Raw genomic sequence first — 10,545 nt, 5'->3', positions numbered from 1 at the left:
AGATGCCATGCATGCATCCAACAATCAGGCTGATGAAATAGCACGGAAGTTTTTCTTCATGCAATAACATTAGTACAACAAAAGAATCAGCTTAAAATCAAAATGATATGACAATTCAGAATTATATATATATATATATATATATATATATATATATATATATATACACCAAAGGTGGGACAGGTGTGACACCCCATTATTTGCATCAAAATAACAGAGCTTCAAACATAGAATTGAACCACATAAGAAAAAAGAACACTAACATGTGATGCTACTGTCAGATTGAGAGCCACTCCTCCAGCTTTCAAACTCATCAAGAATATTTTGCAATCTGGATCCTCGGTGAATTTCTTGATAGCAGCATCTCTTGCAGCCAAAGTCATGCTTCCCACCAATTGAACGCAATTTACACCAGACTGAAGAAAGACATCCCCTTTAAATGAAATTCTTTCTTTTTTCGAAAAAATAATGAAATAAAAGACAACTATAAATTATATAAAAAGATAAGAATACATGCACACATATTTACCTTATGTAATGAGTAGCTTATGAGATCCAAGAATGAAGTGAACTGGTTGAAAACAATTCCTTTTGCAGAACCATCCCTTTCAACCATAAATCTAATTTCTTCCCTCTGCAGCCATATAAAATTGCTTTATGCAATAATCATACACTGAAATGCTGCAAATTAGACATGCAATGCAATTTTAGCAGATTTGATGCTGGTAATGTGATTGATAGTATCAAATACGGAAGTAGTTAAGGTATTTATCCTAGACTACTAATATGGTATATTATTGCCATTGAGAACTCATAAAAAATTATGATAATTTCTCTCTAGATAATTAGCTTCTCTCCGTTGAATCTCTGAATATTTGTTTCTCTTGATTCCTTTGCTCTTGTGCTACCTCAGACAGTGTATGGGAAACATAAGAACTACTTGTACAATGCATTTCAAATCATAAAGCAAGTTCTTTTATTAATCCAAAGAAATAAAATGAATGTAAGACTTTCATGCAACACATACCAAAGCTTCTATCTTTGTGCTTGTCTGAAAATCATTTAATTGTATTCTGTTGAGAATACTGGAGGATTTAAATCCCTTAATGGTTGTCTTTGCAGTCTGATCTCCAAAACCAGCATTTGCAGTCAAATCAACAGTAAGTAACTTAGAACAGGTAGGGCAGGAGACTTGTCCCAAGGAAGCAGAGAAATCAAGCAGACAAGCCTTACAGAAGACATGGAGTCAGGCAGTAACCTGAAATAGTAAGATTACAAAAGGGAAATTGTTAATGAAGTTGTGCATCAACATCAGAACCAGGAAGGAGAATCAAGTCTTTGTTTACATTCAATGATAATTTTTCCATTATCTTGAACACAAGGGATGTGGTCATGTGAGCATGAAGTCAAGAGTATATGAACTTTTAGCACTCAAATTTGAAAATTGCAAGCAGAAGGGATCAGTTTTGCGATTCAAAATTTTCCCCTCTTGTACTGCTGAGAAAAAAATTACCCTACTTATTTTTTACAATATTATATTGAGAGAGATTTAGGGTTGGGATTTAAGGGTTTTTTGATAGCAGGTTTGTTTATTTAGGTTTATTTTTTATTTTTCAATTAAGATTTTATTTTTATAATTTATATTATTTAAAATGTTTTATACTATATGTTTATTAATTTTATTTTTAATAGTATAATTTTTTTAAAGATAAATAATATAGTTTTATTGTATTAAAATATTATATTGTATTAATTTATAATAACAATATTTTAAATTATTTTTTAAAATAAATTGTATTAAAAATAAGAATATACGTAAAATTATAAAAAAATATTTTAACAGTATATTTAATTTTAATTTAAAATTTTAAATAAAATAAAATTTAATTAAAAATTAAATTAAAATTTTAAAAATAAAATGGTCGCTGATTGGTCGCTGTTTAGCGACTAAACTAATTAGTCGTTAAATATGGTCGCAAATTATAACATTATATTCCAACTCAAAAAATAGTCGCAATTTCGTCGCAAATATGGTCGCAAATATCTTGCGCCACTAATTCCCGCTAAATTTAGCGACGATTTAATATTTGGTCGCTAAATAGCGACCAAATAACGACCAATTTTTGGTCGTTGAGCTTTTTATTAAATAAAAATATTATTTTATTCATGTAGTAGCAGAATGGTCGCTGATTGGTTGCTATATAGCAACCAAAAATTTTGGTCGCAATTTCACAGTTTTTTTATAGTGCGCCAAGACTTCGACAGCTCCTAAATAAGCCTCCAAGGAGCCCATTACACTCAGCGAGTCTACTGGGAGCAGTTCAGAGGAGGGAAGTGGAATTGCTCCTTTGGACGTCCCACCTCTCCAAGCTGTAGGGGCCATAGTGATTAGAGAGGCAGCTAAGTGGGTGCAAACCTCATAACCTACTACTGAAGGTAGGGCTACCAAGTGGGCTCGTACTACAGAGCCTACAAGGACAACCCCTCTCCTCCCTCCCGCTGACAAAGGGAAGAGGGCAGTGGAGCAGTAGTCATCAACTCATGATAACGAGCTCTTGAATGCTGCCGAAGTGACTCCTAAATCCATGTCGGCTTCGGCAGCCAAGATACTCTGCGAGAAAATATTTGGGCGGACTCTAGATGCCTCGAATTCCTATTTTCTGGCTCTTATTAGCCACCTTGCTTGCTCCACCAAGTAATAGATGGCGTTTAACACTCGTTCTTTGGATGACCTTAGGGACAGTTTAAGGGAGATGTTCCTCATGGTAAGCCATATGTTTTTCTCAAGGGTATTTTTAACTTCTTTGGCTTTTTTAACTCTGTTTTTATTTTCTTGTGGTAGGCTTTTGGGGTATTCCTTAATATTGATGCCTGGAACCGGTCTTTTCAAAGCTCAGTGGAGCAGCGCATCGCTGAGCAGCGTCGGGATGAAAATATCATTACCACTAGTGAGGCCCTCAGACAGATCATTGAGTTCAAAGAGGTTATTGAGGACCTCACCAAGCAACTGGGGGAGATGAGGGAGGAGGTTGCCTAGGCCTCCCAACGAGTTTCTGCAGCTGAGTTTTGGCGAGATGAGGCCTTAGCACAACTGTCCTCTTTAGAGGAGTCCTGCTGTCAACGTGATGAAGCCAAGACCCAGTGTGATGAGGCCTTAGCTCACACTATTGTCCTTCAATAGGAGCTCAACAAGCACATCGAGGACCTGAAAGGTATGGCTTTGGTAGCGGAGGAGTCTCGTCTCCAACAACAATAACTCCGTCAAGAGGTCACTGCTATGGAGGAGAGGTGTTATACGTTATTAAGAGATGACCAGCCTGCAGATGATAGGGTCCAGCAAGCTTGTGAGAAGCATTTGCGAGAGTATAAGGACTCTGTAGAGCTAAAAAGCAAATCCATTAGGCTTGTGAAGCGCGACTGGAAGAGTATAAGACCTCTACAGAAATGAAAGAGACAGTGTACAAGGAGGCCTTCCACATGTTTACTTCAGGCTATAATTAGGGCCTTAAGTTGACTAGGGATGCCCCCTCCACTCCGTTGGCAGACCTATGAGCCCTTAAAATTGACTCTGACGATAAGGAGGTACGCTACGGAGAGGATGACAACCCTTTGCCCAAGAATACTCCTCGCTTGCTTGCTGGGCCTCAGGGGGAAGATACTATAAACAAACCCTTAAATGATTTAGTTAGTTCTGTTTCTCCCTCCCTTGTAACTCACTCCAACAATCAATAAAAATTTAACTTTTGTTATTTTCCCTCTGTCTACTTTTATTTTTCATGTTTATTGAATTTGCTTATATTTTTGTACTTAGGTTGTTTCTTTATGTATATTGCTCTGTGAACTGCACCAGGCTAGCAGCTCATTAATTTAATTTATTTATTTATATTTTTATACTTAGACTATTTTTATGTGTACAGCTTGTGAACCTTACTGAGCTGGCGGTTCGTTAACTTAATTTATTTGTATTTATATACTTGGATTGTTTTTATGTGTACAGCTTGTGAATCTTACCGGGCTAACAACTCGTTAACTTAATTTATTTGTATTTCTATACTTAGACTGTTTTTATGTGTACGACCTTTGAATCTTCTTACGGCTGTCAACTCATTAATTTTGCTTTATCTGTATGGCATCTTTCCTGTTATGTTGTTTTTCCTTTTTACTGAATGCCTCAATGTTTTTTACCTGCTGTTTTCTTGAAGCCTTTATCTAGGCTGAGTTTGGTTTTCTTACAACTTTTTACTTCAGGTTGTACTGCTATTTAGCTAGCTGAGCTATTTAATTTTCGTACAGTCTTGCCTTCAGATTTTCATGTGTTTCCCTTACATGTTTTTCTATCATTCATATGCTTGTTTATGGAGCTTAGTGGCAAGGCTTATTTTGATTTCGATTTTCCCTTGGTTTTGCTTGTATATGAGCCTTAAGGGCACTGAGCTCGTTTTTAAGGTCAGCGTGGTGCTTTGGCTCTGTGGGCTTTAAATTAGCTTTTCGGTATGAAGTGAGTATTAGAATGCCTTAGGTTAATTTCTTTACATGTTGGGCCCTTTCGTGAGTTTGAGATCTCATTCTCCTACAGTCTGAGCCCTTTAATGAGGTTGGAACTAAGCTTTCTGCATGCATTCCTATAATATGTGCCCTCACTAGTCGAATTCAGGTTTGAGGTTGGAGCCCTTTACTTGTGTTTTTATGATCCGAGCCTTTGTGTGAGATTGGAGCCAAGCTCTTACCTATATTCCGGTGATTCGTGCCCTTTGGTGAGGTTGGACCCATGTTTCTTTTCCTGTATGATCCGAGCTCTTTTTATAAAGTTTGAGCCAGTTCTTATTTGTTTGCTGAGTCTTATGTATGTCGAGATCCTTTTTTAGATCTGTAGCATATTTCTCAATTCATTTTCTTTAGGCTTATAGCCTTGCGGATGTTGGGCCTTCGTCATGGGCCTTTATTCCCCAACCAGTTTTGTGGTGTCAGCGGCCATGTTCCGAGACCAATCACCTACCTTATTAAGGGCTTCATCTCCCTAGCTGGTTTTGTAGTGCAGGTGGTCAAGTTTCTAGATCGGCCACCCACCTCGCTAGGGTCTTCATCTTCTCAACCAGTCTCATAATGTCGGTGCTCATGTTTCGAGACCAGTCACCCACTTCATTGAGGGCTTCATCTCCCCAGCCGATTTTGTGGTGCTGGCAGTCAAGTTCTAAGACCGGTCACCCACCTCACTAGAGTCTGCATCTCCTCAACTAGTTTTGTGATGCCGGTGGTCATGTTCCAAGACCGGTCACCTACCTCATTGAGGGTTTCGCCTCCCCAGTCAGTTTTGTGGTGCCGACAGTCAAGTTTCAAGATTGGTCACCCACCTCACTGGGGTTTTCATGTACTCAACCAGTTTTGTGATGCCGGTGGTCATGTTCCGAGAACGGTTACCTACCTCATTGAGGACTTCGTCTCCCCAACTAGTTTTGTGGTGCTGGCAATCAAGTTTCGAAATTGGGTACCCACCTCACTGGGGTCTTTATCTCCTCAACCGGTTTTGTGGTGCCAGTGGTCATATCTCAAGACTGGTCACCACCTCATTAAGGACTTCATCTCCCCATCTGGTTTCGTGGTACCGACGGTCATGTTTCGAGACTGGTTACCTATCTCACCGGGGTCTTCAGTACTTGCTCAGGAATACTAATAGAAGGGAAAAGATGATAAATTTATTCATGTCTTCAAAAAAAAAAAATAACAGTTACATTGTATGCCTTTATGGGAAGTGCCTTTTTAAATGTTGAATATTCCTAGTGTGAGGCTCTGAATTTTCTTGCAAGTCTTCAATTCGGTATACCCCAGATTTGACTGTTCTTGGTGATCATGAATAGACCTTCCCAGGTTGGTGCTAGCTTCTCCACAGCTGCTCTCTTTCCTGTTGCTTCCAATCTCCTCAAGGCTAGGTCCCCAACCTTCGAGTTCCTTTCACGAACTTTCTGATTGTAATACCAGGCTGTCTTTTATTAATAAGCAGATGTTCTTATTTGTGATTCATCTCTGATCTCTTTGAGGGCATCTAGATTGCTTCTTAATTTCTCGTCGTTGGTGCTCTCATCATTGAATTAGACTCGGTGAGAGTAGGGATTTGCAGCTCTATAGGGACTACAACTTCTATCCCAAACGCTAGCGTGAATGGTGTCTCTCATGTGGGCGTCCGAGGTGTAGTCCAAAATGCTCACAGGATGATATGTAGCTCGGCTGTCCAGTTCTTCTTAGCACCGTCTAATCGCTTCTTTAGCCTTTGGAGGATAGCCCGGTTTTTTACTTTAGTTTGGCCATTTGTTTTCGGGTAAGCTACTGAGAACTTGTGCCACATGCCCATATTTCTTATGAAGTCCCTAAAAGAGTTGCAGTCGAACTACTTTTCATTGTTCGATATGAACATCCTAGGTATCCCGAATCGGCATAGAATATTACCACAAACGAAGTCTATCACTTTTCGGACTACGATAGTGGGTACAGCTTCTACCTTAGGCCACTTGGAGAACTACTCCACGACCACTATCATGAATCTATTCTGTCCTACAGTCTTAGAGAACGGGCCAAGATGTCTATCCCCCATAGTGAAAACGGCCAGGGACTAGATATACTCGATTGTGGTGTGACCGGGCTATTGATAGCATTTACAAACCTCTGGCATATATCACATCTCTTGACAAATTTATCAGCTTCTTTCTTAACTGTGGGCCAGTAATATCACTGTCGGAAGATCTTATTCACCAACATAGTTGCCCCCTCATAAACTCCACAGACCCTTGATGTACCTCTCAAATCACTCTGGCTGCTTCTTTTGGGCCTACACATCTCAACCACAGGCTGGATTTCCCCCTTTGGTACAAGGTTCTCCTTACCGCTTGGTAATTGGCAGCTTTAGCTGTGATTTTTCATGCTTCTACTTTATCCTCGAGCAATTTTTCCGCTTCAAAGTATTTTAGGTAAAGGGTCATCCAGCTTCACTCTTCATTAATATGCATGACGAGAGCTGGCTTTTCAAAGGTAGAGGTGACAATTAGCTGTAAATACACTTCGTCTGAAAGCTACTCTAGTTCCTCTACAGACGACTTACTGAGTAGGTCCGCCTCTTCATTTTCTTCCTGGGGTATTCTCTTATATTGGACAATGATGCTTTGTTCACCGAGTTTGGCCTCTAGAGTTTACACCTTGGCTAGATACTTTAGCATAATGGGATCCTTCGCCTGATATACTCCTATTATTTGATTTACAATAAGCTAAGAATCACTGTTTATTCTGAGTTCAGTTGCCCCTACTCCCAAAGCTATCTGCATCCCATTTATAAGAGTTTCGTATTTCGCCATATTGTTAGATGCTAAGAACTCGAAGTGTAGGGCATAACACACTCTCAATTCATCTAGCCCTTTCAATAGAATTCCTGCTCCGCTGCCTGTGGAACTTAATGCCCCATCTACAAATAGGTTTCATCTGAATTCATGCGATTATTGATCACCCTCCTCCTCTTCTATCGAGCTTGGCGATGCTGCACTTTGTTCTTCTTTATCTGAGCTGAAAGAGCATTTAACTATAAAGTCAGCTAAGACTTAGGCTTTGATAGCCATTTGAGATCATAAATAAAGTAGTACAAGCTGATATCAACGGATCAGCTAGCATTCGTCCTGAAATCTCTGGCCTATTTAAGATTTTTTTCAGGGGTTGGTCAGTCATTAGTATCCCCTAGTGGCTTTCTAGATACATTCTGAACTTCCTCACCACTAGCAGCAAAGCAAATGCTAGCTTCTCAATATTCATATACTTGACCTCGACGTCTCTGAGCACCTTGCTAACGTAGAAGATAGGCTTCTGGTTTCCTACCTCTTCTCTCACCAATATGGCACTCACTGCTTGCTCGGATACTGCCAAATAAATTTACAGTTCCTCTCCCGCTAAGGGGCTACCAAGCACATGCGGGGAGCTAAGGTACTCTTTGAGGTTTCTGAAATCTTTTTTACAACCTTCTATACATTTAAAGTTAAGGACCTTCCTCATCTTCTTGAAGAAAGGTAGGCATCTTTTTTCTGATTTGGACATAAAACTGTTGAGTGCTACCACCCTTCCTGTAAATCTCTGCACGTCTCTGACACAAGTTGGCTCGGGTATTGCCAACATAGTCTCTACTTTCTCCGGGTTCGGTTCTATGCCCCTTTCACTGACCATGTAGCCCAAAAATTTTCATTATCTAATGAAAACATACTTTGTCGGGTTCAACCTCATTCTGTATCGTTGTAATACCCTAAAAACCTCTTCCAAGTCGGTCAGATATTGTTGGAAGGTCTGACTTTTAACTACCATATTGTCAACATAGACTTCCATGTTTCTTCCTATCCTATCCTTAAAGATCTTATTCATCAATCTCTAATACGTTGCCCTGACATTTTTCAACCAGAAAGACATAGCTTTGTAGCAGTATATCCCATCTCCTTCTTTTTTTTTCGGATGGAAACGCATTTTTCATTTATTAAATCCCTATTACGTAACCCAATTTTATAGTGATAAATCACAATTTATTTTAAATGATTGTTATGGAGTATCATATATAAATATGTATTTTTTATAGGTCTAGAGATTTATTAGTGTGTAATTTATAATTGAAAGTGTATAAATAATTTTGTATTGTAATTTAAAATTTTTAATTATTAAATTAAAGACATAAGACGGTTTAAGAAATAAGTTAAAACCAATTTAAGCAATGATAAAATTAAACAATATATATATAAAGCTTGAGTAGCGTGAAATGATACACAAAACAAAATGATATCATTTCAATTTCTCCCAATACAGGAAATCACAAACATCATGACAATTAACAAATAAAAGGCATAATTAGTTTTGTCTTAATTATGCTTTTTTTTTATATAAAAAAAAAAAAGGCAAAGCAAATATGAAAAGAATTAAAAGCATAATTAACTCTGTCTCCGAAGAGCCAGACCAGAAATCACAACTAACAACATGAACACAACAACTGAAACAAAGGCAGCCACCACAGCCCCACTAACTTTCTGGCAAAAATCACCAAATTGTTGGCACACAGCGAGCCAGTTCGCGCTTGGGTTTCCATTGTGAGCCAAATACACTATGGCCGCCGCAGCGGCTGCAGCTGCCGTGTTCAACGTCAGAGCCACCTGCAAATTATCAATAAACACCATCAGGTTAATTACCAGTTAACTTCAAATACAATAAAAAAAAGAAGGGAAGCGGTTGAAAATTTACAGTGTCCAGAATCAGAAGAAGGAGCCTTAGTCCAACAGCATTGGGGCGAATGATTGCTACAACAGAGAAGGGAAGGGAAAGGACTAAATAGCCTCCAATTATTGCCATAGCAATAAGAAAGAACCTGCAGAAATGGGTTGTTTATTAAATCTCTCGTTTGTTCGCGAAACAAACTAAAAAATTAATTAAGATGAAGGATCATGCACATACTGAAGAGTGGGAAGATCATCATAGCTAGCTTCAAACTGGAAGAACTGGGTGAAGAAGGGAAGAGTTTCATCACTAGTTCCCATTGTAGCAGCAGCAGAAAGAGCAGAAATTACAGCACCTAACCTCAAAAGGAAGTCACAAATGGCAAAACCCTTGTTGTATCCTCTTCCCTTTGCATGGCTTAAAGAAGTTAATCCTATTAGAGGAGCTTTTCCCTTAGCAGCAGCACTTGATTCAGCTGGAATATCAACTGTAGTTGACATTTTTTAATCAGTCAAAAAGAAAATTAAGAGAAATGAATGGAAAGATTATGAATGGGAAGAATGGTGGAGGAGGGGTGATATATAAGAGAAGAGGAGTAGAGGAGTTGGTTGTGTTGAAGTAGTTTGAAATAAGAATTGTCAACCATGAAATATGTTCAACTGGGATTTTGTCTAAGTTGTTGTTGGTTAGTGAAGAGTGAGAGGAGTTGTTGTCAACTATTTCAATTTTATCAGAAGGTCACCTTTGCTTATGCACCAAATAATACTAACTACTTAATTGGTAAGACTCTCTCTCGTTTAAGATGTTGGTATATGAAATAAGGATAAAAATATGAAATATATTAAATTTAAATAAAAATTGAGATAAGAAAAAGACTATATTACCCTGTAATTAAATAGTTTTAAAATTTTAATTAATTAATTTCTAAGTGCATATATACTCTCAATCAACATTTTAAATACACTCTAATTAAGAATAATTAGTTTAATCACATATATATATATATATATATACTTTTAATTACATAACTTATACTAGAAAAATAAAATAAATCAATTTTAATTTTAACCTTTCCATCTAATTAATTAATGAAAAGAGAATTTTATATTAAATTGCTTTGCAACCAGGTGTATAGTGTAAATTAAAAAAAGTATAAAGGTAAAATTTACACTTAAATTATATAATAAGGTTAAACTACAAAACTTCATATTTTATTTTAAATTTACCTTTAAATTATTATTAAAAAATTAAATAAATTTAAATAAATTAAGTGTAGCTTACATTTTAAATTTTCAACAAGTCATGGTTTTATTTGATTTTTTAATA

The 10,545-nt window shown here is 37.5% G+C and overlaps 1 protein-coding gene and 1 non-coding gene across 2 annotated transcripts; both read right to left on the bottom strand.

Annotated features, from left to right (window-relative positions):
- Positions 1–257: 257 nt before the first annotated feature.
- On the bottom strand, positions 258–1,264 carry LOC110621377. The gene is made up of 3 exons (XR_006351595.1): positions 1,028–1,264; positions 530–634; positions 258–416 (listed from the first exon to the last, which is right to left on the bottom strand). It is a non-coding gene; the product is annotated as an uncharacterized LOC110621377 (transcript).
- Positions 1,265–8,911: 7,647 nt separating this feature from the next.
- On the bottom strand, positions 8,912–9,857 carry LOC110619980 (casparian strip membrane protein 1). The gene is made up of 3 exons (XM_021763509.2): positions 9,457–9,857; positions 9,247–9,370; positions 8,912–9,158 (listed from the first exon to the last, which is right to left on the bottom strand). Exons 1-3 carry the CDS (start codon positions 9,717–9,719, stop codon positions 8,940–8,942), a joined length of 606 nt encoding a protein of 201 aa, XP_021619201.1. The 5' UTR covers positions 9,720–9,857; the 3' UTR covers positions 8,912–8,939.
- Positions 9,858–10,545: the final 688 nt, after the last annotated feature.

This window comes from Manihot esculenta, chromosome 8, assembly GCF_001659605.2.
Source record: "Manihot esculenta cultivar AM560-2 chromosome 8, M.esculenta_v8, whole genome shotgun sequence".
Taxonomy (NCBI): domain Eukaryota; kingdom Viridiplantae; phylum Streptophyta; class Magnoliopsida; order Malpighiales; family Euphorbiaceae; genus Manihot; species Manihot esculenta.
Note: the sequence above shows the minus strand (reverse complement) of the source record. Positions and strands in the feature narration are given on the sequence as shown.